Below are 27,973 nucleotides of genomic sequence, written 5' to 3'. Positions count from 1 at the left end.
TACTTTAAAACTTATTTTATAGTACTGTATGTTCGGTATATGGGTTGTGTTCAGTATTATAGGGATATGTCTGATTTTCCAGCATCAGTTGCAGTACTAGTACATAAATATTTTATATAGAAGGTACTACTGTACTGCATATTTGGTACAGCTAATTATCTTGAAGTTGGAATTGTGTACCAAATTGTTAACTAGACAGTGAGTCCTCATTTAAAGTTGTTTCACATAAAGTTATTTTACAGTTAAGTTATTGATGAGTTAAGACTATTCTTTACCATACTTAAATTTTCCTTTGATTATGGAGTTGTGATGCCAGATTTTTTTTTTTTTTTTTTTTTTTTTTTTTTTTTTTTCAAGTCATGAAACAGAATAATATTTTTTTTTTCTCTCTCTCTCTCAAGTCATGAATTAGAATAATAATATTTCACTTTAAGTAGCATTTTTTTCCTGCACACATCTTAGACTGCAACTGAGGACTGACTGCTGCATATAATACAATTTATTGCATTTACAGTAGTTACTCAGTTATCCGGACGCTCTGTATCCAGACATGTTCTGTTGACGGATGTTAGGCCTTGGATCTATTATTTCCTTATCCGAACATAAGTTCCGACAAGTTAAAAAGGTTGGTTGGGTGGCTGGCCAGCCTCTCTTTTCATGCACAGGTAATAGACCGTAACACAAGCCGAGCTAAAATGGCAGTCTGGATCCCTACCAAATGGTCAAAGTCCCCTGGCCACCTAGTTCACTCAGATGCTACCGGCCGCACGGAGGTTATGGACCGTAACCCACAGGCTGAGCCAAAATGGCTGTCCAGATCCTTGCTAAATGGTCAAAGTCCCCTGGCCACCCAGATCACTTGGATGCTAATGGCCACGCATGAGTAATGCAGACCCTAACCCACAAGCTAACTGAAAACACCTGTCTGGCTCCTCACTGAAATGTCGAAGTCCCCTGGTCAGCTGGATCAGTGAGAATATGCTGGTCTCATGTGAGTAACACAGAGCCTAACCAACCAACAGAGCAAAAGCGCCCGTCTATCTCTTCACCAAATGGTCAAAGTCCCCCGGCAGCTCTCACTTCTCTCCCCCCCCTCCTCCCCGTCCCTCCTGTCCCCTTCCGTGCTCACTGCTGCCTCCCCGTCCATCAGTCATCCCCCATTCTAGCGTCATTTGCCCTTCCTCCCACCCTCCCTGCATTGCCATCAGTGATTTTTTTAGTTTTGGGTGATTTAGTTGAATACTATGGGTCATATTAAAATTATGAAAACACTGCAAGAAAGCTCATGAAGTTCTGCATTTAGACATATGCTTCGCTCTTGCATGGTGCAGGCAGTTTTTTGTGCTAGGATGTTGGAAAGTTATTTGACATTATTTTTTATGCTTGAACAAGTGTATTTTCACTACATTCCTGTACTTTTACGAGAGTGACCAGCATCACTCATCCCTAATTGGCATTATGTGAACAGTAAACCCCAGCCACCCCTTGGTTATAAACCTACACAGGCTTAGTCTGATTGGGGCACCTTAACCCTCCCTGTCCCAACCGATTTTCCACCACTGATCCCCCCCCAATCCCGACCAATTTTGGAAAAAAAAAAATTGGCTCAAACTGTTGCTTTTGGTGAGAAACATCGAAAATTCATAGAGACATCGCTCACCTGAGGTTTAAAATACTGAATAGGTAGCAGTACCCTTTACCTTACTGTGTTTTCTATCAGGCTGGCTCCAAAGAAAACAAATTCTGTGGGAGGGTAACTATTCCACACCACTCATAAACGGTATTTATACTGTATATTTATTTGGTACGAATTTATATGTATTATGAGAGTATATTGGTTTTCACAGTAATATAGACAATATAAGCATTGTTTCACACACCAAACCTGTCAGCATACCTGACCTTTTTTGGCAACATTACCTGATCATCATTTCTGAATGTTTCTTCCTCTAATGCTGCGTAAACTTTGTCCTCCACATTACCATCAATTGGGGAATCACTCTGGCCTTGAATTTCATACCGTGGCACGACATGTCTTTACTGGCCAGGTCACTGGTAACAGGTGAATTGCCGAGACAATGGCATGCGGGGGGTGGGGAGGTCATGCAGGGTAAGGCATTGACCCTGCCTGGCATCTAGTAGAGGAAGGTGTCCCATGTATATGTACCAAAAATCACGTGCGAAATATGAATATTGTGCAAATTAAGGACCTTGCAATTGCTGCGTGTTTATATACGTCAACGGGAGTCACAGTGACAAAACGTGTGGACCTGTATATACGTCAATAGGAGTCGGTGGGTTAATTACCCACTAAACCACCAGGCGCCATAAATTGGTTATATGGTTACCACCCAGTGTAGTAAATGGTTTCCTGGTGTACACGAAACTATTTGGCTTGTCACTCGATGTAGAGTCACCCATAGGCAGAAGGAAGAAGAAAGAGTGAAGGAAAGACAGAAGAAGGTGTATGAAGTTACTTATAGGCAGAAGGATGAGGAAAGTATGAAGGAAAGAAAGACAGAAGAGGAAGGGAGGAAAGGGCTGACACCCAAAGCAGCACTACATCAAGTGAGTGGATGGTGAACACCCCCACCTGCCACCCACTGTACATCATAGGTAGGATATATGTGGATTTTTGTCATTTATGCATTGATTTGTGTCTAGCATTACACTGGATATTCCCATGTGTGTTTTGATATCTAGATACTGCTGAAAGACTGGAGAACACTGCCAGAATTAGGAGGGGTACTGTACATTGTAGTAGGCTGTTTGTAGATTTTTGTCATTTATGCATTGTTTTCTAAGTGTCTAGGATTAGAGTGGATATTCCCATATGTGTTTTGATGTCTAAATACAGCTGAAAGACAGGAGAACATTGCCAAAATTAGGAGAGGTACTGTACAGTACATATATAGGTGGGGGCACTCACCATCCAATCACTCGATGTAGTTCTGTTCTCGAGTGTCTGCCCTTTCCACTCCAAACTTCTTTCCTTCCATCCTCTTCTGTCTTTCCTTCATTCTTTACTTGTCTTTCTGCCTACGGGTGACTTTACACTCAATCTTCTGCCTTTTTTTCCTTCATTCTTTCCTCTTCCTTCTGCCTGTGGGTGACTCTACACTGAGTGACAAGCCAAATGGACACCAGGAAACCATTTACTACGCTGGGTGGTAACCATATAACCAAATTTTGCCGCCTGGTGGTTTAGTGCATAATTACGGAGCTCCAGTCGGATTGAGCCGGTGAAGGTTTATATCCAAGGGATGGTTGGGGTTTATTGCTCACGTAATGCCACTACCCCCTGGGGGTAGGGGGGTTTTCAAGAATGCTCCCCCAGTATCCCTGCTTGTCGTATGAGGCAACTAAAAGGGTTGGCGGAGGGTTAGTGTCCCTCCCCGGAAAACAGCTAACTAAAAAGACGAACAAGAAGCCTTGGACAAGGACTGACCAAAAGATGACAACCAAGGACTGGACAGTGGACATGGTACGGATCGCAACATGGAATGTAAGGGGTGCGAATGATGAGGTGAAAGAGAGAGAGATTGTCCAGGTGCTTGAGGGTGCGAAAGTGGATGTATGTGGAGTAACTGAAACTAAGTGGAGAGGAGAGAATGGGAGTATGGATGGGGTATATGTGCAGGAGTAGGTGAGAAAGAGAGGGCAAAAGAAGGAGTGTGTATTGTTGTGAGTAAAAGATGGAAGAAGAACATAAGAGAGTATGGATCAGTTGGCTCACGGATTGTGTGGGTAAGATTGAAAGTTGGCATACAAATGTGGGCGATTGTGTGTGTGTATGCTCCAATGCAAGATCGTGTAAGCAGAGTGGGAGAGGAGTTTTGGACAAATGTGGAAGTGTGCATGGAAAAGTTTGAAAGGAATGTGAGAGTGTTTTTGATTGATGATAAGAATGGTAAAGTAGGGAATGTGAAGGTGGATGGAATAGTTGATGAGTGGGGTGTGCCTGCTGATATAGATGAGAATGGCAGTGCGTTAGTGGACATTTGTGGTGGGAGGGGGGTTGGTGATAAACAATACCCTCTTTGGCACAAAATGATCCACTGGTATACATGGCGAATGATGTGAAGGGTGGGTGGTGAACTGAGTGAAAGGAAGGCAATGGTTGATTATGTGTGTGTGGATGAAAGGATGCGAAGATGTGTAGTGGATGCAAGAGCTTATAGAGGTTGGGGGAGTGAACTTTCTGACCACTACATGGTGGTGGCCAGAATCAAGATCCAAGTAACATGGAGAAATAGAAGAAAGGAAGGACGGGAGAAAGGAGTAATTGCAAGGAGAGTGGAAAGGTTACAAGAGGATGAGAAAAAGGCAGAATATAAGAGAGAAGTGGAGGAACGATTGGGTAAATATGAACTGGAGTAGATGGGGGACGTGGAAGGTGTGTGCAAGATATTCACAGAAGAAATCTGTGCAGCATGTGATGTGGTGTGTGGGGTGAAGAGAAGACGGAAGGGGGTGCAAGGAACAGCATGGTGGAATGAAGAGGTGAGACAGGCTGTGGCACAAAAGAAGAAAGCATACAATGAATGGATGAGAAATTGGGGCGTGGAAGAAGTTGAGAGGCGGAAGAGAGAGTTATATGTAGAAAGGAAGAGAGGTGAAAAAATTGGTAAGAGAGAGTAAGAAGAGAGTGGATGAGGAATTTGGAAGGAATTTGAGTGTAAAGTGGAGGGACTGTAAGAAAATGTTCTGGAAAGAGGTGAAGAGAGTAAGACAGGGTGGAAGTGAAGTTAGCAGGGGAGTGAAAGATAAAAATGGTAGATTACTAGTGGAGAAGGGAGAAAAAGTCGAGCAGATGGAGAGAACACTTGAAGGAATTGTTGAACATAGAGGATGGAAGTAATGCGAGTTTAAGTGGCTGGGGAATGGCTGGGAGAAGGAGGGAGGTGAGAAGACAGGAAGAAATCAGTAGGATAGAAGTTGTGGAAGCAATGAAGAAAGCTAAATCGGGGAAAGCCCCAGGAATTGATGGAGTGTATGGTGAAATGCTGACGCACTGGGGAGAGGTAGTAGAAGAATGGATGTGGAAGATGTGCAGATTGGCCTGGGAGGAAGGTAGAGTCCCGGAGGATTGGAAGTCAGGTATAATTATTCCCTTGTACAAAGGAAAAGGGGAAAAAGATGTGTATGGTAATCATAGGGACATTTGTCTTCTTAGTGTAGTAGGAAAAATGTTTGGTAGGATACTTATTGACAGAGTTAGGGAAATAACAGAGGAATTAGTTGGAGAAGAACAGGGTGGATTTAGGAAGGGAAGAGGTTATGTAGATCAGATATTTATTCTTAGATCTTTAGTGGAAAAGTTTCTAGAGATGGGAAAGAAGTTGTATGCGGCTTTCATGGATATGGAGAAAGCATATGACAGGGTGGATAGACAAGGATTGTGGAAAGTATTAAGAACGTATGGAGTAGACGGGAAGTTGTTGATTGCTGTGAAGAGCATGTATGATGGTGCTAAGGCTACAGTGCATGTGGATGGTGAACTGAGTGAAATAATCTCTTTGAAGGTTGGGTTGAAACAGGGATGTGTCGTGTCTCCATGGTTGTTCAATCTGTACATGGATGGGGTAATAAAAGAAATACAAGGTAGGGCGGTGGATGTTGGAGTGGCCCTAGTGAGAGAGGGTAGTGTTTGGAAACCCCCTGTACTGTTGTTTGCAGATGATACTGTGTTGTTAAGTGAAGACAAAGGGGAGCTGTAAGGCTTGGTGGATGAGTTTGGGAGAGTGTGTAAGAAACGGAATCTAAAGGTGAATGTAGGGAAGAGTAAAGTGATCGTCTTTGAGAGAGGTGAAGTCAGTGAATGTACAGTGAGGTTGGATGGTGAGGAAATGGAAAATATGAGTACGTTTAAGTACTTGGGGAGTGTGATGAGTAAGGATGGAAGTTTGGAGGGTGAAGTGCTTGAAAGGGTACAGCAAGGAAGAAAGGTTGCTGGTTCCTTGAAAGCAGTGATAAGAAACAGGGAAGTGAGCATGGAAGTGAAAAAGTCAACTACATGACAGTATTGTGATACCAACTTTAACGTATGGAAGTGAAACTTGGACGTTGTTGGAAGGACACAAGTCAAGAGTGAGACCAGTGGAATTGAGTTACTGGCGAGGAACCTGTAGAGTTGCTTGGAGGGACAGGCTGACAAATGAGGATATAAAGAAGCATTGTGGTCTGGATGTGGAGGTGATAGGAAGCATTAGGAGGAACACACTGAGGTGGTTTGACCATGTGGAGAGGATGGAGGGTGAGAGACTGACGAGGAGAGTGTATGTGAGTGAGGTGGAGGGAGGGAGAGGGAGGGGGAGGCTGAGGATGAGATGGAGGGATTGAGTGGAGAGGTATATGAAAGGGAGGGGTGTGAGTTGGGAGCAGGGCAGTGAAATGGCAGGGGACAGGGCAACGTGCAGGCAATTAGTTTGTGGCCACCCTATACGGGATTAAGGCGTCTGGCAATAGATAGATAGCTAGGTAGTAATGCTACTCAGGGATGAGTAAGGCTGGTCACTCTCATTTTAAATGTCAAGACCAACTTGCCTAGCCCTGGGCTCCTACACTCCTCACTGGGCAACATAGGATTGGATGATGAATGAATGAATATAGTGTACATATAGGTTGGGTATATGGAGGGTATGGGTACAGTGGAGGATATTGCTCTGTATCCAGATTTTGCCCATATTTGTACATGCCTTTTGCTCTATTATGTCGGATAATCAAGGGATTACTGTATTCGCTTTTTTTTTTTTTTTTTTTTTTTTTTTTTTTTTTAAGCTACAGAATGTGGTGGATGTTTCTGGTGTATCAGATAGGCTTGAATGGTGAGTGAATGGAAGCATGGCCCATTGGATTGGGCAAATTTGAGCTGTTTGGATGTTGCTACTCCTCACCCTGCCCTAGGGTGGGAAAGGAGGCCCGGATGATGATGATTTCTCTTTCTCACTTTTACAGGAGAAAGGACTCTTTGTATGGTACCACAGAGGGTAACTCTTTAATGCAGCAGTTGAATATCTTCATGGCTCAGTTTGAAAAGATGTGTGAGTCACAGGATGTCAACACTGGATTAACGCTTAACATTGAAGACTTCATGGAGGCTTTGATGGTAAATGTATATACTTTTGTTGTTTTACATCTACAGTATAGCCCCAAGTTTCGCGCTTGTTTGGTTCCATGAAAAGTACCGCAAACCATGAAACTGCTGAAGTTGCGGGATTGATCCTATGGGAAATGGGCTAATAGGTTTTGGGTCCCCTGCCAACTCCCCCTAAAACCCATTTATGCAATGTAAAATTTACTGATCACACCTGAAAAGAAGCTAGAATTATTACAAAGTACTGTGCATAATAGGCAAGGAAACTCACTTGGAAGGCTGGAGTGAGGTGCTAAATGGAAGGGATGAGGGTGTAATTTCCGAGACAGGTGGTGAGGCTGCTGTGTCTCACCACCTCTGGCATCTCCACCTTCCTCTGCCTTTGCTGCCTCTGCCTTTCCATGCAACACATCCATCCTGTACTGCATCTCTTCTGTCTGCTGCTCCTGCACAAACCGACAGAACTCCTCGTCCTCAAGCAGGTTTTACGTTTTTCTCGCAGTGAACGGAGGGGTTTTCGTGCGAAACCCAGTGTTTGGCAATTCAGTATTTGCAGGCCTTCGCTAACCATGAAACCATGAACGAAGATTTTGTTAAACTTGGGACTCCACTGTACATTTTCTAAAATTTCATTTTTATGTACAAGGACTGTAAGGTGTTTATGGCATTTATAGATCTGGAAAAGGCATACAACAAAGGAGACAGAAGGATTGTGGAAAGTTTTGCGTATGTACAGTGTAGATGGTAAGCTTCTACTTGTAGGTGCTGTCAAGAGTTTTTATGATGGTAGTGAGGCATGTACAAGGGTAAATGAGCATCTTAGTGAATGGTCCATGAACAGTGTGGATGTGCGACAAGGTTGTGCGATGTCCCCATGGTTGTTCAATATATATGTGGGTGGGGTGATGAGCGAAGTAAAAATACGAGTAATGGAGAGAGGGATGGTGTTGGTAATGAATGGTTATGGATGGAATATCTCAAATCTGTTGTATGCTGATGATGCAGTGCTACCTGCAAATACCAGACAGGAACTTCGTAGGCTAGTGCAGAGTTTTGCTGATGTCTGTGAATGTCTTGCCTTGTAAATGTTGAAAAGAGTAAAGTGATGGTTATTGAGAGAGAGGGTACCCCAGTGTGATGTTACAGTGACTGGAGAGAGACTGGAATTGGTGAGAGAGTTAAATACCTGTATACAGTGATAGAAAGAGAGGAAAATGTGCAAAAAAAGTGGAAAGTAGAGTGACACAAGGAAGGAAAGTAGCTGGTGCTATTAAGGCCCTGATAAGAAACAGAGACTTGAATGTTGCAGCTGTGAGAGGCATACATGAAGGAGTGTTAGTGCCAACTTAAGCGTATGGGTGTGAGACTATGGTGTGGCATGAAAATGAAAAGTCAAGAGTGAGAGCAGTGGAGATGGGACTGCTGGGGATTGTATGTGGAATACAAAGAGTTGGATAGGATATGAAATACCGTAATGTGATCTGTGAAAGATGCTGAGTGAGGAAGTCTGTTGACACCAGAATTGAAGAGAGTGTACTGAGATGGTATGGTCATGTGGAGAGAATGGATGACAATAGAGTGGTGAAAAAGGTATATCTGAGCGAATTTGAAGGAGGGAGTAGGCAAGGAAGGCTAAGCAGAAGGTGGAGGGATATGGTGGTTGAGTGTGTTAGAAAGTGAAGTATGGAAGTTGGTGAGGGTAGGGAACTGACAAGAGATCGAGCTGGCTGGATGAATGTTGTGAGAAGAAGTGCAATATCAGGGATGTGGCACCCCTTTTTTAACATGACAGCATTCAGATTGACTCTATCGGATAAGTGTATGTAAAGCCACAGAATGTGGGGAAAGTTTTCGGCATATCTGATAGAGCCAGGATTCTGGGGGCTTGAATGATGAGTGAATGGAAGCGTGACCCATTGGATTGGGCAGACTTAGGCTGTCTGGATGTTGCTACTCCTCACCCTGCCCTAGGGTGGGGAAGGAGGTCCGGATTATGATGATAATGATAGATAGATATATAGTAGTCCCTATACTATCCGGACACCCCACTTTCTGGACATTGTGGACCTGGACCCTCAGGTCCCAAAAATGGCCAAAAAAAAAAAAAAAAAAAAAAAAAATCCCCCCAAAAAAAGATTTTTTTTTTTTTCCCTCCCGTAATCTGAAATTGCCGTGCAGCGCCAAACAGCTGTTTATACCATGCCCCCTTCACCCCTTCTTCCCCCCTCCCCTGTCAGGGTTGCCATTTGGTATTTTTCATTACCAAATGTGGGCCAATTTGGTAATGAAAAATTCGTTTGGTAATGAATCAGAATAATGCATTACCAAATGGATTTTTCACATGTATGAGGATACACAGGATGGAGATGGTGGATTGTCTGCTCTCTCTGATTAATTTGCTAGCCTACGTAGCATGAAAATAATCAACATGCTGTTAATTATAAGGAGAGTGATTACATGTATTTCCACTTGTATATACAATTAGTGAAGAATAAATGCTTGCTTTACGAGTTTGGTAATGAAAAGTTAAATTTGGTAATGAAAATTGGCGAGTTTGTTAATGTGGCCGTTGCGATCTGGCAACTCTATTCCCCCGTCACCAACACTCCAACAGTTACTGCTTAACTTCGATCACGAGTGGATGGTTATCGCAGTGGATGCCACACATGCTCGTTTTTTTGTGAATAAACAATACCTCACCAGTAGACCACACGGGAATTTACAGTGTTGTGCAGTGTTAAGAAATTAGAATTTAGAGTGCAAAGGATTAACTGTGGAGTGCAAACTAGCGGTTGAAACTGGCGTGGTGCAATTAACAATGTGCAGTGTTAAACAATTATAACTCACAGTGCAAGAAATTACTGTAAGTGCAGCACAGCACTGGATTACCATATGTGCTTCAAGAGCATTTTCACCACTACCAAAGCCTTAGAGAATAACAGACGTGCTGTAAGTACCCTGACTGAGGTACAGTCATCTCTAATTCCTCATTCTTTGGTTCCTTTTCATTTATTTCATGCTTTATGTCCATTATTGGTGTGAATAGGGTCTTAAATAGGTTTAAATAGGTGCTATGCATGTCCAGTAGGGAGCTATTTAGGTGGCTTTCAAAGTTAGGCAGGGCTAGGGTCCTTAAGTACCAGTCCAACAGGCAGGGACCCACTTTCCGGACATGCCTTTGGCTCTGTTACATCGGATAATGGAGGGATTACTGTATACAGGTCCTCTCCCACTTACGAAGTTAACTTATAGATTTTCGCACTTACAAATTTCTACTTTCCATCAAATATTCAGTTAATTACATGGAATTACATGAGATATTCAACACTTGATTATAAAATAGGCTTTGTGTTAACGATTTTGCCCAACTGTAAACTAATGTAAGTGTTCCAAGCACTTGTAAAAGGTTTGGTAGGCTTGGCAAGGGTATGATGTTTGGTTGGTTAGGTGTATTAAAAGCATTTTTGACATGAAAAAATCGACTTCCGAGCAGTTTCTTGGAATGTAACCCATTGGTAAGTGGTAGAGGACCTGTGTATATATATATATATATATATATATATATATATATATATATATATATATATATATATATATATATATATATATATATGTATATATATATATATGTATATATATATATATATATATATATATATATATATATATATATATATATACATACTGTATATATACACATGCACACATATATATTCATTTGTTCATTCATCATCCAATCCTACATTGCCCCATGAGGAGCGTAGGAGCCCGGGGCTAGGCAAGTTGATCCTGACATTTAAGAAGAGAGTGACCAGCCTCACTCGTCCCTGAGTGGCATTACGTGACCAATAAACCCCAACAATCCCTTGGATATAAACCTTCATTGGCTCAATCCTGTTGGAGGGCCAATTACCCACTAAACCACCAGGCACCAAAATTTGGTTGTGTGGTTACCACCCAGTGTAGTAAATGGTGTCCTAGTGTACAGGAAACCATTTGGCATGTCACTCAGTGTAGAGTCACCCACAGGCAGAAAGAAGGGAAAAGAATGAAGGAAAGAAAGACAGAAGAGGGAGTGTAAAATCACCTGTAGGCAGAAGGACGAGGAAAGAATGAAGGAAAGAAAGGCAGAAGAGGATGGAAGGAAAGAAGGATGGAGGAGAGGAAAGGGCAGACACCCGAGAGCAGCACTACATCGAGTTAGTGGATGGTGAGCCCCCCCACCTATCAAGTATATATATATATATATATATATATATATATATACTGTATACATATACCCTTCATAAAAGAAAAATGAAATTTTGTGGAGCTCTTTTTCTTATTGTTAGAGATCAGCATGTGCTGTAAATTTGAAAACACTGAAGGTGTGTTTATTACCAGCATATCACACCAGCTTTGAAGAGAGAGGGCTTCCCAACAATACCAGATGTGACTTGGCAGGATATTGGCGGACTAGAGGACATCAAAAAGGAGCTGAGGGAGAAAGTACTTGTGAGTAAAGATTTGTACAGTTGTTGACATACCATATATATTGTAGAAGTATAGTGTTGTTTTGGTTAATTATGTAATTTTAACTTTTCAGTAATCACATCATTCTGTCCCAGTTTCTTTTGGCAGTAGAGTGGATCATATGAGAGAGAGAGTAGTGAAAGACCCAGTGAAATGAGATGTAAATTTGTGAGCTACTCCAGACCTCGACATACATGGCTCCATCCCACAGGATATCACAAGTTATTTTACAATCACGTATTTAGTAGTCATTCGTTTGTGTAGTTTTTGTTATGTGCATTGTCTTGTAATGAATTTTCATTCAGTTTTATCATTCATCATTTTCTTTGCCTTCTTAACTTCCATATACATATTCTCACATCACTCCATCTACTGATCCTGCCGCATGTCTTCTTTCTTATATCATTGTCATCATCCACACCGTCATTTCCATCTAAAAATGGGGTGAAATACAAGTTTTCAGCATTATGTTTACTGTTATCAGGAGCCAATCCGTTTTGCCAAACTTCATGAGGAATTTGGTGCCAGTCGTCCCAACGGCATCCTAATGTGGGGCCCGCCTGGCTGTGGCAAGACACTGCTAGCTAAGGCTGTTGCAAATGAGGCCGGCATAAACCTGTTGCCAGTCATGGGACCAGAGCTGCTTAATATGGTGAGATAGAGGATGACTTTATATTTTGATGAATTTCACATGCATACATCTTTTTTGAAGTGCATTTTGCTGTTACAGTATATTTACAGTAAAGTAGTCTATCAGTGGTCCATTGCTAGTTATAAATCTTACTTGCTTATTTCATTGTGTGGAAAAATATTAAGATACTTTGAAGCATCCCTTGCCTGCTGTTACCTTTAGTGTACAGTATGAACCCCTTCATTATGGGCATGTTTTTTTTGCTGGTATATTATTTTTACCATGGTCAGGCTTTCATTCAGCCAAGAAAAGACCCTTCTTAGCAACTGGGTCAATAGAGTGTTTCTTACGCCGTTGCTGGTGGGGGGATCTTTCCTAAGTTCCATAAAATTGTTTGACAGTGGCAAAAATTAAGTATGAACAATGTTTTGGATAGTGTAATATTAATTAGCCCAGAAGAATAGTTTTCGACTTTTATTCTGAGAATGTGTTGCTTATTATTTCAGTACCAGGGAGAGAGTGAGAGAGCTGTCCGTGAAGTGTTCAGCCGAGCTCGCAGTGTTGCTCCCTGTGTTATCTTCTTTGATGAATTTGACTCACTCTGTCCTGTCAGAAGCAAGGGAGTGGAAGTTAGTACACCTTTACTAAATTCTCTCAGTTATTATTATTTTTTCTTATGGTGAGACAGTTCAAATACCTGGGTACAGTGATAGAAAAGAGAGGAAAATGTGCAAAAGAAGTAGTAAGTAGAGTGACACAAGGAAGAAAAGTAACTTGTGCAAAGAAGGCCTTGATAAGAAACAGAGGCTTGAGTGTTGAAGCTGCACGAGCCCTACATGAACTAGTGTTAGTGCCAGCTTTAACATATGGATGTGAGACTGTGGTGTGGCATGAAAATGAAAAGTCAAAAGAGCAGTGGAGATGGGATTGCAGAGGAATATATGAGGAGTACAGAGGGTGGATAGAATATGAAATAATGTTATCCATGAAAGATGTGGAGTGAGGAAGTCTGTGGACACCAGAATCAAAGAGAGTTTACTGAGATGGTATTGTCATATAGAGAGAATGGAAAACAATAGAGTGGTGAAAAAGGTATATCTGAGCGAATTTGAAGGAAGGAGGAGGGGAGGCAGGCCAAGGAGAAGGTGGAGGGATATGGTGGATGAGTGTGTGAGGAAGAGAGGTTTGGAAACTGGAGAGGCTAGGGAACTGACAAGAAATCGAGCTGGCTAGATGAATGTTGTGAGGAGAAGTGCATGATCAGGGATTTGGCACCCTTTTATAACGTGGCAGCATCCAGATTGACTCTATTGGATACGTTTATGTGAAGCTACAGAACGTGGTGAATGTTTTTGTCATATCCGATAGAGCCAGGATTCTGGGAGCTTGAATGGTGAGTGAATGGAAGTATGGTCCATTGGATTGGGCAAATTTGGACTGTCTGGACATTGCTGCTAATCACCGTGCCCTGGGGTGAGAAAGGAGGTCTAGATGATGATGATGTTTATTATTTTTTTTTAATGCATTGTACCATAAATGTATTCAGTTTGGTGTAAGTTTCTGGTAATGACTTGTCTTTTTATTTTAGTATATTCATCATGGAAAATTACTTTCCTTTTTTTATGGAGGCTGTGTACATTTGTACCTGTATTACAGCTTCAAAATTCATGTATGATGTTTAAATTGAGGGGTTAACCATTTCAAGACTAAGCACCCCTTTACCTGAATAGGCTATGAAAAGCAGATGGTTTGATATATGAAAGCATATGTAGCTAATACATAAATCAGTAGCTTAATTCCCTCAGTTGCTGGAAAATGCTCTAAAAAGATGTCTTACCTCAGACAAGAATGAAGACTGTAATAGTGTGAGTTTAGACTGTGCACTTGTGGCTGAGTTGCCTGCCTAGGATTAATGATCGTATGGTTGCTTGCCAACTTTGTTGCCTTTTATCATTCTTATGGTAGTACAGGACCTTCCAGGATTGAAAGTTGTACTCGCTATCATTCACAGTAGGGAAGAGTCTTTCTAATGCATGACGTTTGCAGTTCCCAGTCATGCAGTTGGCCAATCAGTACATGTTACCAGGTATGTCATAAACAACTCAGTGCATTCAAGTATGGTTAATTTTTGCATATTTTCCAGAGTGGGAGCAAGACTACTATCGTCAACACTCTGCTGACAGAAATGAATGGCTTCAACCAGCGCGACGATGTTTTTGTCATTGCAGCCACAAATCGGCCAGACATCCTAGATCCAGCAGTTACGCGGCCCGGCAGATTTGACACTCTACTGTATGTTGACGTGCCTGACCACCAAGGCAGAGTCTCCATATTTCGGGCTCGCACTAAGGTACCTGTACTTAGTCATCAAACGCAGTGTGTCCAGGCATCTCAAAATGATCGGATCTTGAATTTGGCTCTCTATTGTATTTTGTTTTTCTCTTGGAGGGAACTGTTACTGCGGGCTCATGGCCTTTGGTTCCTTCTTCCTCGCATTAAAAAAAAAAAAAAAAGTACTCCTGGTCACAGAGTATGACCTCACAGGTTAGGGACTGAATAGAGAGGCTGCTTGAGATCAAGCAGCATGGAGGGCCACCATAAGGTGGCATGTTAGAGCCTATACAAGTGGTGAATGTGTTCAAGAGTGCTAGATATGCTGTGATGGCATTGTGTGAAACAAAGATGAAAGGGTGTGAAGTGGAGGAGTGGAAGGGTGTGAAATGTGTAAGGACGGGCATGAGTGGACAAGGAAGATGCAATGAAGGAGTTGCAGCAGAGTGGAATGAGAGGTAACAAATGTGTCAGTTCGAGATGTATGTATGTCAAGTTCAAGTTTGAGAAGGTGACAGTGGCAGTGTTTGTAGCGTATGCACTGTGTGATGACAGGAGTGAGACAAAGAAAGACAGGTTGTGGGATGAGCTGAATGGAGTAGTAGGAGAGATGACCAGAATTTATAAAGTGGTTGTATGGGGCGATATGAATGGGATACTAGACACTGGTCCTGTAAATGATATAATGTGGGTAGTAATGGAGTACCAAGAGAGAATGATATTGGAAGGTATTGTGTCAGGAAAGGAGGTTGTGCATCTGTAATTCCTACTTCAGACATAAAGATGCACATAAATATACGTGGTGCAGAGGGAATGGGGATCATGACGAACAGAGCCTGATTGATTATGTGCTCGTAGGAAAATCGATGCTGGGAAGTGTTGCTGATTCTAGGGCAGTGAGAGGAAGATGTGGAGGTTTGTCAGACCATATGATTGTGGTATGCAAGATTAAGCTGAGAGGAGTAAAGTGGACCAGAAGAGAGAGGAGCAGTCAGGGAGAGAGGCTAAAAATCAAGAAGTGGAGGATTAAAGAAATTGCAGATGATTACAGAACCAAAGTAGGGGAGTTGGAATCAGTGAAGTGGAATGAAATGGATCTGGACAACTTGTGGAATGCATATAGGGATTGCTTAGTTAGGAATGTTAAAGCAGTGTGTGGTGTGGCAGGAGTAACAATGAAGAAGAAAGGTACAGCATGGTGGGATGAAGAGGTTAAGAGAGCAGTGGAGGAGGAGGAAGTGGCTGGAGTGGATACAGGAAAAGGGTTCAGTTGAAATAATAACTTAAGTGAGAGCAAGAAGCACCTAAAGAGACTAGTGAAAAGGAAAAAGAAGGAGGTAAATGATGATCTTGGAAGAAAAATGAATGCAAATTACTCTGAAAATGGGAAGTTATTCCGAAAAGAGGTGCAGAAATGTGGAAGTGACAGTGGAAGGAAGTGTGAAAGTGTGAAGGATGTAATTGGTTCATTGTTAACCCATGGAGATGAAGCAAGGACCAGATGGAAATAATATTTTGAAAGTCTAATGAATGGAAATTGAGAGAGCAGAGCAGCTGTAAACATGATTGGTTTTGAGAGTGTGCAGAGAAGGAATGCAGTGCCAGGAAACGTGACACTGGCAGTAGTGAAGAATGCTGTGAAACTGCTGAAAAATGAAAAAGCAACTGGTGTTGATGAGGTGTATGCAGAGATGATAAAGTGTGGTGGAGAGGGCAGAATGAAGTGCATGTTGAAGATGTGTAAGAAGATATGGTAAGTGAAACTGTGCCAGTAGAGTGGAAAAAGGCTGTGAATGTACCCCTGTACAAAAATAAGGGTGAGCAAAGTGAGTGCAAGAATTATCGTGACATATGCCTCTTGAGTGTTGTGGGGAAGGTATATGGAAGAATTATTTTAGAGAAAGTAAGAGAGATATTAGAAGGCCTAAATCATTTACTACGCAGGGTGGTAACCATAACACCAAATTATGGCGCATGGTGGCTTAGTGGGTAATGAAGGCGCTCCAGTCAGATTGAGCCTTTGCAGGTTTATATCCAAGGGGTGCTTGGATTTTATTTGCTCATGTAATGCCACTCAGAGATGAGTGAGGTTGGTCACTCTTATCTTAAATGTCAGCACCAACTTGCCTAGCCCCAGCCTTCTATGCTTCTCATGGGGCAACACTGGATTAGATGGTGATGAAGATGATGACAGAGAGTGATGAACAGGGCAGCTTTAGGAGTGGCAGAGGATGTGTAGATCAAATATATATATACATTTGCAGTGAGACAGATATTGGAAAAGGCTTTGAGAAAGTCAGTAAGGTGTTTATGGCATTTATGGATCTGGAAAAAGCATACAACAAAGTAGAAAGAGGGATTTTCGAAGGTTGTGTAGATGGTAAGCTGCTAGGTGCCGTTGAGAGTTTTTATGGTAGTAGTGACACCTTTGTAAGAGTAAATGGGCATCTAAGTGAATGGTTCATGATCATTATGGGCAAGTGGCAAGGTTGTGTGATGTCCCCATGGTTGTTCAATATACTGTATATGTGGATGGGGTGATGAGAGAACTAAAATCACGAGTAATGGGAAGGGATGGCATTGATAATGAATGGTGATGGATGGAATATATCACATCCGATTTATGCTGATGATACATTACTACTTGCAAATACTGGACAAGAGCATGGTAGACTAGTGCAGAGTTTTGTAGATGCCTGTGAGCATCAGGCCATGAGAGAGTAAGTGTAGAAAAGAGTAAAGTGATGGTTATTGGGAGAGAAAGTGACTCCTGGTGTGATGTTACAGTGAATGGAGAGATGCTGGAGTTGGTGAGTTCAAATACCTGGGTACAGTGATAGAAAAGAGAGGAAAATGTGCAAAAGAATTGGAAAGTATTGTGACACAAGGAAGGAAAGTAGCTGGTTCTATGAAGGCATTGATAAGGAACAGAGGCTTGAATTTGGCAGCAGCACAAGGCTTACATAAAGGAACCAGCTCTAATATACGGATGTGAGACAGTGATGTGGCACGAAAATGAAACGTCAAGAATAAGAGCAGTGGAGATGGGACCCTTGAGGAATGTATGTGGAGTACGGAGAGTGGATAGGATATGGAATAATGCGATTCATGAAAGATGCGGAGTGAAGAAGTCTGTGGACACCAGGATCGAAGAGAGTGTACTGAAATGGTATGGTCATTTGGAGAGAACGAAAGACAATAGAGAGGTGAAATAGATATAGCTGAGTGAATTTGATGGAGGGAGGAGGTGAGGTAGGCCAGGAAGAAGGTGGAGAGATATGGGAGATGAGTGTGTGAGGAAGATAGGTATGGAAGTTGGTGAGGCTAAGGGACTGACAAGAGATCAAGCTGGCTGGATGAATTTTGTGTGGAGAAGCGCATGACCAGGGATTTGGCATCCCTTTGTAACGTGACAGTACTCGGATTGACTCTGTCAGATAGGTATACATGATGCTACAGTACGTGGTGAAACCTTTTGGCCTGTCAGATGGAACCAGGATTCCATGGGCTTGAATGATGAATGAATGGAAGTGTGGCCCATTGAATTGGGCAGACTTTGGCTGTCTGGATGTTGCTACTCCTTACCCCGCCCTAGGGTGGGAAAGGAGGTCCAGATGATGATAATGATGATGATGAATAAAACTGGAACTTACTGTATATATTATCCTTGCAGAATGGGACATGCCCTCACCTTGCCCCTGATGTGGATCTGGAGAAAGTATCGCTGATGTGTAAGAATTTCTCAGGTGCCGACTGTGACCAGCTGGTATACCTGGCTAGTAAAGAGGCAATCCGGGAGGTGATACATAACACTGAGGTCACCACTACATCAACACCTGACAGAGAACCTTCCACTCACCTCCCCAGTACCAGTACTAATCGCCTGGTTGCCAAAAGACACTTCCTGGCCGCACTGAAAAAGATTAAGCCATCAATATCAGATGAGGTTTGGTTTTATTTACTGTATTTATATATTTTTATTTCAGTATAATTTGAATATACCATAGAGTAGCTACTCAGTACTGTATGTACATTGCAATAAATATTGTAATTAGCAAATGCAGTGCTAACTGTGTGAGTGTTGAGGTATGTCTGTTGTTAAAAACCTCTCTGTGTCATCTTTTCTGATGCTACCAGGCTTAGCATAGCTATTAATGATAATAAGATTCGTCCTCATTTTCTCCAGGAACAAAGACGATACAAGAAACTCTACAACAAAATGGAAGCCTCTCATGTACGTGGTGAGCTGCCTGGCTTACCTGCAGACATCACACCATTTGCCACAAATGCAAAAAATGAACAGTCAGAACAACAGGATTCAGCAGGGGTTTCTTAGTAATAGTTATTGTCATCTCAGGATCATCTGGACATGAATCCAGTGGGGTGCAGGCTGAAGTAGCCCTTCTCCTGCAGTTTAGCATTATCTTTTCAGGAGAAAGGAAATTTGTATAACTAGGCAACACAACCGTCTGGTTATAGCTTTGCAACCACAGGAATGCATCTCTCCAGCATCATGGGCTTTGGAGTAGGTGGGGGCGCTCACCATCCACTCACTCAATGTATTGCTGCTCTCAGGTGTCTGCCCTTTCCTCTCTTCCATCCTTTTTTCCTTCATCCTCTTCTGTCTTTCTATCCTTCATTCTTTCCTTGTCCTTCTGCCTACGGGTGACTTTACACTCCCTCTTCTGTCTTTCTTTCCTTCATTCTTTCCATTTCCTTCTCCCTGTGGGTGACTCTACACTGAGTGACAAGCCAAATCGTTTCCTGTACACCATTTACTATGCTGGGTGGTAACCATATGACCAAATTTTGGCACATGGTGGTTTAGTGGGTAATTATTGCGCTCCAGTCGGATTGAGCCGGTGAAGGTTTATATCCAAGGGATGGTTGGAGTTGATTGCTCATGTAATTCCACTCAGGGATGAGTGAGGCTGGTCACTCTCATCTTAAATGTCGAGACCAACTACCTAGCCCCGGGCTCCTACGCTCCTCATGGCGCAATGTAGGACTGGATGATGGATGGATGGACATTTCATTAGAGGATACTATACCTATTTTATGGTGGAGTTTAGAATATATATATATATATATATATAGATGTATATATATATATATATATATATATTTATTTATTTATATTTATTTTTTTTTTTTTCTGTACAGTCCACAGCATATGAAAAAATATTTACTTATTAAAGCTCAGCTGTTGCCTCCAAAGCTTATTTGACAGATTTCCCAACTGACAGTAACAGTCATATAAAAACATTTGATGTTTAGAACACGTTCCTGACTTGTAATGACTACCGTACATCAAATTTTTTCTTTTGGCCAATACAAAGGCAATAAGGTAGTACCAAATAGGTTGGATGTGTGTTATTGGGCAGCAGATAATATTTTAGCATCAGTAAAATTAAAACAAGTACAGCATAGTATTGAGATGGTTTGGGCCTGTGGAGAGGATACAGGATGACAGTTGGGTGTGGAAAATGAGAAGTGTGAACATTGGGGATAGGGATGCAAGGGGCTGACTGAAAACGATGTGGGATGAGGTCATAGTGTGTGACCTCAGGGAAAAATGACTGAAGAGAGAGGCTGCCTGAGAGACAGCAGTGTGGAGAGCCACCCTTAGGTGACCAAGGCCAATGCATGGAAGCATCTTGGAGTTTTTATAAATAAGATGATGATACTTCATTAAATTTTAATTACCGGTACAGTAAATTAGATTAGTTAAAAATTATTCTTGTCTGATAATGACCTATTAGAAATAGTTTTGATCATAATCATAAATAATATCCTCTGGTTGGAAAGGAGGTCTGGATGATGGTGATAAATTTTATTGGTTGCATTTTCATTCCACCAAATCAGAACACTACAGATTGAATTTTTACCCTCTCATGATTAGTGCATGTATTTTACAGTGCACTCACTAGTTTTGCGTCATAATTGGTACCACAATAATGCCATGAAACTAAAAATCACAAAACTCGTGTGTATATTTTACATGTAACAAGTGGTAATTGGTTCTGGGGTCAGCCACCTCATTCCCCGTTAGCTGCCGGTACCCATTAATGACACAATACCCCAACTATGAATTTCATGCGGTTAATCAGAAATATATTACAGAACTGTAATACTAAATACTGTGGTCATTGCTACTCCTCACCCTGCCGTAGGGGGGGAAGGAGATCCAGATGATGATGATGATGAATGCTAAAGACTTTACAAACATTGACACATAGGCTGAATCGGTTGGTGGGACATTGAGATGTGTTCCGAGGCTGGGAGTGGTGGTTAGTTACCACCTGCCCCCTCACTGCTCCTCGCCACCACTGTTGAGCCCCCCACACCACCACTTCCCGAGGCCTCAACATCAAAGTCCTCAAAATCCAGTGGGAGCTCATCAGGCTCACCAGTGTCATCAATGTCCTTGTCCACTGCACCATCATCCTCCCTAGGCTGTATGTTGTCCAAAGCCTGGACTTGTAGAATATGGGAGGACAGGAATAATGTTATCAGAGTCTGATGATGTGCATTAACTCAGGCATTGAAAAGGTCCTTGTAATTAGCCATGAACAAGTGACTGAGGAGATGTGTATGTGTGCGATCACTTGCCACCAGGGCTTGCAAAACTCAGATCACAAGACTCCTTGCAGAGGGGCATTCCTTTGCATCGTGAAACTAGTATTTGCAAAAGTATAAGTCACGAAACTAGTGAGTGCACTGACCTTATTCTGTTCCAACTGATGCCAGATTGTTTATTTCAGCTAAGTGTGTTATATTGGTACCATTAACCCCCTCGTGGGTGGGACAACTCTAGTATATTATTCCAGATAATGAGAGGTAATTTTACTGAGCTGAGAGTGAGTCCTAGAGGTCACTGGTGTTACTGTCATTCAGTGTGATAATAGTGACTGCAGTGATAAAATTAGAGGAGGGATAGCGTGCATAAGCAATGGGTAAGTTATTTGCAGTTAACCCTTTCAAGCCAGCAATATATTACTTTGTATATACAGTAGTTCATTCTTGCTGCTGTCAAATGAATTCATTTTTTTAAGAGTTTCCAAGTATTGCAGAGGTTAATGAAGGTCATATCTAACATTTTCAGTTGAGAATCTCTCTCTTTAAAATGTTGTACCGTATTAAATTAGCTCATTGTTTTTTTAAGCTTACGGTACCTTATGTCAACCACCACCTTAAAATATGCAAACCTTTGATATGAAACTGACTTATCAGTACCTCATTCAAATCATTCATAATTTCTTCCCTACAGAGATGTTTCATAATCCATCCGGCCACCATCCAGTCTATTATCACCCATTTTATCGGGAACTTAGGAGCCTAGGGTTAGGTTACATTAGTTAGCTAAGGCGTTTTAGGTAAAGATGACATGTTACCACTTGCACTCCATGCTACTTCCATCCATCATCCATTCCTGCATTGCCCCATGAGGAGCGTAGGAGCCCGGGGCTAGGCAGTTGGTCCCGACATTTAAGATGAGAGTAACCAGCCTCACTCATCCCTGAGTGGGATTACATGAGCAATCAACCCCAACCACCCCTTGGATATAAACCTTCACCAGCTCAATCCGATTGGAGTGCAATAATTACCCACTAAACCACCATGTGCCAAAATTTGGTTATATGGTTACCACCCAGTGTAGTAAATGGTTTCCTGGTGCACAGGAAACCATTTGGCTTGTCACTCAGTGTAGAGTCACCCACAGGCTGAAGGAAGTGGAAAGAATGAAGAAAGACAGAAGAGGGAGTGTAAAGTCACCCATAGGCAGAAGGACAAGGAAAGAAAGACAGAAAAGAATCGAAGGAAAGAAGGATGGAGAGGAAAGGGTAGACACCCGGGAGCAGCACTACATCGAGTGAGTGGATGGCAAGTGCCCCCACGTACATGCTACTTCCAAATTATGTACTTCAGTTTAGGAAGACTTTTCATGGTGGTAAAAGCACTCACCATCCACCTGCTCAATGTAGTGTTGCCTTGGGTGTGTCCTTTCCTCTTCCTTCTGCCTACGGGTGACTTTACACTCCCCCTGTCTTACTTTTCTCATCCTTCTGCCTGTGGGTGACTCTGCACTGTGTGACAATCCTAATAGTTTCCTCTACACCAGGAAACCACTTACTGCACTGGGTGGTAACCATATAACCCGTTATGGCATCCGGTGGTTTAGTGGGTAATATAGGCGCTCCAACTGAATTGAGCCTGTGTAGTTTTATATCGAAGGGGTGGTTGGGGTTTATTGCTTATGTTATGCCACTCAGGGATGAGTGTGGCTGTCACTTTCATCTTAAATGCCAGGACCAACTTGGCTAGGCCTGGGCTTCTACACTTATGGGGTGACAGGATTGTATGATGGATGGATGGGAAGACTTTTCAAACTGGAGAAGTTAGATACAGCTATCATAAACTTCTCTACCAGAGGGCTCTGCTAAACCTAATCAAACCATCTGGTAGCAACAAAAGTAACACACAGAAAGACATCACCATACTGGAGCTAAGCATCAGGTGAGCATGTGGTCAAATGACATTAACTTGGAACTTTCCTGTAGCCTGCCATAATGATACATTCTAAGTCTTTAAATGTCCTCAAAACTGCATAGCCTACCTTAGGTAAAAGTCAGTAGTACTGTCCCAATTTGTATCTTTATCATCCATAAGCTGTTACTTTAGACTAACTGAAATAGGGCTAGTGTACTTACTGGGGTTGACATTCTGATGTGTTTTGCTGGTGTAATACAACACTAAAGGAGATCCTGGGAAAAGGCATGGTCAGCAGAAGGCACTTACAGGCAGTCCTTACTTAAAGTCTAGGATGTGTGCAGGTAAAATGCTGCTTTATGTGAAACAGCTTGAAATTAGACATGGTTATTCATGTGTGAGGAGTGACTAGCTCAAAAGAAACTAATTTGTACTTCAAGACAAATGATTGTGAATCATGATCAACTTAAGTGTAAAATAGACATATTTACCTGTAAATTAAATAAGGACAGCCTGTAATTCACTTGTTTCACAGCAGCATAAGGGAAGCATATATTCAAATTTCAAAATACAGTATATTTAATTATTTATTTATCATTTTTCAGTGCTTATTAACCAACAGAAATGAATCAACACCACCACTCCCAAGCCCTCAATAAAAAGGAAAAACATTCCATTCCAGTACCACTGAAATCTCTGTTTATAAAGAAAGCCTTGAATGCCCATGTAGTTAGTCATATCAATAATCAGACTGAATAATATTATGCCCTTAACTGCTGAAGATACAAAGAGTACTTTAGAACTGCAGTGCAGTACATTAGTTAGAATTACAGTATTTTCATCTGAGGTGACATGTGAATAATAATCATTCAAAATCATTTAAACAGTAACTGGTGCAGTTCTTTACCATTCACACATTGGACCACATTCTCATTGGCAGACATCATAGCACTTTTTCCTCTGCAATTTTCTTTGCATATTTCATCTAAGTACAGTATCTTCTAAGCTACTTGTGTCTTCTTGATGTTGGCTCTGCAACTGTAACATACAGTAAAAGAACCTATTTAGGTGTAAATCAATTTTTAAGGAGAAAGAGCTACAAAGTCTCCAGCATCAAAGAGAATCCAGTCCATAACCATAAAAGCAACAGTTCAGTGAAATTCAGGGAATAAAATAAATACCACAATTGTAACAGTCATTTCAGAGGTAAGCACATAAAACACCCTTCAAATTAACCCATGCAGTCCTATATTTTATTTCACTCTTGCTACCTTCACATAATTTTATTCAGCTCTGGATGGGAAATAGGTTGTGATGGGGTTCATGGAGACTGTTTCTAATACCATCATTAAAAACAGTTGCCCCAAAGTTAACAAAACTGTCTGGAGACAACACGGAGAAACTATCATGGGATTGAAGATATTAAAATAGCATGAAATTATTTCATTTTCTGATACTCCTTATCTCTTTGTAGCTAACCACACATATATATCAGTAGGTTTCTCTCAGTCTACTCCATTACATCTCAGCACACACCTGGGGCTGTATTTATAAGCTCTAAGGTTAAATTGTGTACAGTATAGATTGCTTGGATATGTGTTTGTCATAAGTTGTGTGTAACATTGCTTGGATATGTTTGTCTTTACTCATAAAACCTAGCTACCATTTTACAGTCAAACTAGAGGGAACAGTACAGTGAAAAGTGTATATTAAAAAAAAAAAATAAAAAAATAAAAAGATGGAAACTCAGTGCAAAAAATAGTTAGTCCTTTACAAATACAACCCCTACTTTCTACTCCACATTAGAAGTTTCAAATATCCAAATGTCAGCACTACTTGACCAGTAATTTCTAATTTATTACTGCTCATAGAAAACTGCCTGAATCCTCTGATAGATCTCCATGTTTCACACCTTCCTGTATAAATCATCATCAAGCTGACCTTTTTTCCCTCCTAAGAATGAAGTGAGGTAGGATCCAGAAACAAGGATCCTATCTCTTTCCATCATTAATAATCAAACTGTCATCCAATACCTTACTGACTTATGAGCTAACCACTTCCTTAAAAAGAAAGAAAAAAGTCTTGAAACTGTCATGGAGAGATGAACTGGTAAAACTTAGAAACAACAAAGATATAAATGAAACAGCTGTGTCAGTCCTGATACAAAATATGTGTAAAAGACATTAAAATCTGCCTTAGTCTTAAAGTAACAAACTCAAGTGACTTCCTACTGATACAGATAATACAACTCTCCATGACTGTTACCCAATCATTTCACAGCACATTCACATAAGCAGTCAATCTACTCAATGTAAACTGTCATCATCATCATCATCTTTTTCCTATCTAAAGATGGACAAATTTACATCACTGCACCCTGCCATAGGGTGGGAAATAGGTCCGGATGACGATGATGATGATGTCATAATCCTGACCCCTTATTTTCAACTTACAGATGGGGTGAAATTAAAGAATTTGACCCCACTTCTCACCCAAGACAGGTAATGGAGGATCCAAAACAGGAAGAAAAAGTATGAAAGGTGATCAATAAATAATGTGCCCAGTGAAATGAGACAGAGAGTTACCTGTATTTAAATACCAAGTTACAGAAATCCTGGCTCCACCAAACACCCCCCCCCCCCCCCTTTTTTTTTTTTTTTTTTTTTTTTTTTTTTTTTTTTTTTTTAATGCACTTCACATACAACTGCAAGACAGTCAACCTGTGAACTGTTATTTACAAAAGTTCTCCATAGTCACCAGCACACAGCACAGTTCCATTTATCTATGACATTCATTCCAAAGAAACAGGCAACTTTTTAGTTATTTCATCAGGTTTTGTTATTCCTTATCAATCTGATTTTTATGAGGCACATTAACAAACTAACTGGTAATACACTCCTGTAGAAACTACTGAAACTTAAGACTTTTCAAAATTTAAGGATTAATGCCTCATTTTGCACACACAAATTGTATGCCTCATCATCATCACCATAATATCACATTATTAACATGACTTTTTACCCACCTATAGAGCTTCAATACAGTATTAAATATATATATATATATATATATATATATATATATATGTATATAATCATCAGCCGTTGTGGTCCACTGCAGGACCAACCTATCCCTACTGAAGCAGGGACGATCCAGCCCATGTATCTCTACCTAGTGGCTTAGGCTGTCTGGGAGAGACTGTATGTTGGGTTAGAAGTGCTTGTGAGTGTGACTGTAATATTGTAATGACTTTGGATGTGTGTGTAGTCTGTGAACCAACTGTAATCGCAAGCCTTAAGCCGACTGGGTGCAAGCATACTAGAATGCGACACTGGTTCAACCACAGCACCCCTTGTGTCCGCCAAAGTAGCAAGTGGCTTGGTGAACGCTTCCCAAAGTTTTTACAACTCTGGCAGGTGGCAAATCCGTGCTCACCAGCATGCGAAATGCACTCTAACACTGTACCACAGAGGCTCTCTCTCTCTCTATATATATATATTGTTTATATATCCATGAAATAAAAACCAATTTCCTTTGGTTTCTACAGAACATAAAGAAGCTGTATGCATTAAATATAAACAAAAATCCCTTGAGCTTCCAAACATCATACAGAAGTGTGGATTAAAATAAATAACCAATTCTATTTGGCTACAACAGTACTTAACACTCAAAGCATTCCTGGATTATGATATGTCTCTCTCCTTAGCTGATCAGACTAGCCTGGGCCAAAAAGGTAACAACTTCAGTCCAATGATGTACTTTTCATTTTATTTTAACTCAACTATATTATTCAGCTTTGTGGAATTTTCTGATCTGGAGTGACAGCCTTCATTTACCTCTTAAATACACAAGGTCTCCAAAATGGAGAAAAAAGTAATTTGGCAGTAGCAAGAATCAATAAAACACATCACTGAACTGAAGAGCTTCATCATCATCTTTTTTCCCCACTTAAGGAAGAGATACCCAAAGATCCAGAAAACCATGAAAGAAAAGATGGGAGAAGTATCACAGTAATCAACGAAATGAATTACAGGAATAGACCAGACAAAATGAATCGGTATTGTACATTCCCACGATATTTAGGAAGGAGTTCCAAAGTTTTTTAAAAGCTCTTAAAAACCCTGAACAAAATAAAAATTTAATGACTCATCCCTGTCGCATGCAACAATGGCAGGTGTTTCACGAAATATTTTTATGTGGGCATAAAATAGCACACCTCTCCTCCCTCCTTTTCTTCTTTCCTCTTCTGTCTTTCTTTACTTCATTCTTTATTCATCCTTCTGCCTGTGGGTGACTTTACACTCCTTCTTTTGTCTTTCCTTCATTCTTTCCTGTTCCTTCTGCCTATGAGTGACTCTACACTGAGTGGCAAGCCGAATGGTTTCCTGTACACCAGGAAACCATTTACTACACCAGGTGGTAACCATATAACCAAATTATGGCACCTGGTGGTTTAGAGGGTAATTGTGGTGCTCCAATTGGATTGAACCAGTGAAGGTTTATATCCAAGGGGTGGTTGGGGTTTATTGCTCATGTAATGCCACTAGGGGATGAGCGAGGCTGGTCACTCTCATCTTAAATGTCAGGACCAACTTGCCTAGCCCTGAGTTCCTCTGCTCCTCCTGGGGCAATGTAGGATTGGATGATGGATGGATAGACCGATAAAATAGCAGACAACAAAAAGGAGAGGATAAGATACTCTCTGATGTTTCGGGAGGAATGAGAAACATGGATGGCAGGACAAACCATATGAGGTACAACAAATGACGATAAAAAGGAAAGATACTTTCTGCTCTACGAGATGGAGCAATGAAAAGCAAAACACAAAGCCAACAGAGGTTCATTAGAAACTTTTGCTCATGACTACAGTACCTACCAAATGCTGTCCTCACTGTAAAAAAAAAAATACAAGC

General features: G+C 41.2%; 2 protein-coding genes across 3 annotated transcripts in view; one reads left to right on the top strand and one right to left on the bottom strand.

The window, feature by feature from the left end:
* The window catches only part of smid (nuclear valosin-containing protein-like smid), a 39,136-nt gene extending 20,004 nt beyond the window's left edge, over positions 1-19,132 (top strand). For both annotated transcript variants that reach the window (XM_080270789.1, XM_080270788.1), the window contains exons 11-17: positions 6,958-7,108; positions 11,480-11,590; positions 12,093-12,260; positions 12,746-12,868; positions 14,383-14,589; positions 18,244-18,516; positions 18,757-19,132. In XM_080270789.1, the coding sequence (XP_080126915.1) occupies positions 6,958-7,108; positions 11,480-11,590; positions 12,093-12,260; positions 12,746-12,868; positions 14,383-14,589; positions 18,244-18,516; positions 18,757-18,906 (1,183 nt within the window). In that variant the 3' untranslated portion in view covers positions 18,907-19,132. The remainder of the gene's footprint in view (positions 1-6,957; positions 7,109-11,479; positions 11,591-12,092; positions 12,261-12,745; positions 12,869-14,382; positions 14,590-18,243; positions 18,517-18,756) is intronic.
* Positions 19,133-20,861: 1,729 nt separating this feature from the next.
* The window catches only part of LOC145397870 (transducin beta-like protein 2), a 47,004-nt gene continuing 39,892 nt past the window's right edge, over positions 20,862-27,973 (bottom strand). The window contains exons 9-10 of the mRNA XM_080270903.1: positions 24,071-24,098; positions 20,862-21,044 (exon numbers count right to left, since the gene is read on the bottom strand). Coding sequence (XP_080127029.1) covers positions 20,862-21,044; positions 24,071-24,098 — 211 coding nt within the window. The remainder of the gene's footprint in view (positions 21,045-24,070; positions 24,099-27,973) is intronic.

This window comes from Coenobita brevimanus, chromosome 43, assembly GCF_032717465.1.
Source record: "Coenobita brevimanus isolate Jiangsu-jjx chromosome 43, ASM3271746v2, whole genome shotgun sequence".
Classification (NCBI taxonomy): Eukaryota; Metazoa; Arthropoda; class Malacostraca; order Decapoda; family Coenobitidae; genus Coenobita; species Coenobita brevimanus.
The sequence above is the reverse complement of the archived record's forward strand: the minus strand, read 5'-3'. Positions and strand labels throughout refer to the sequence as shown.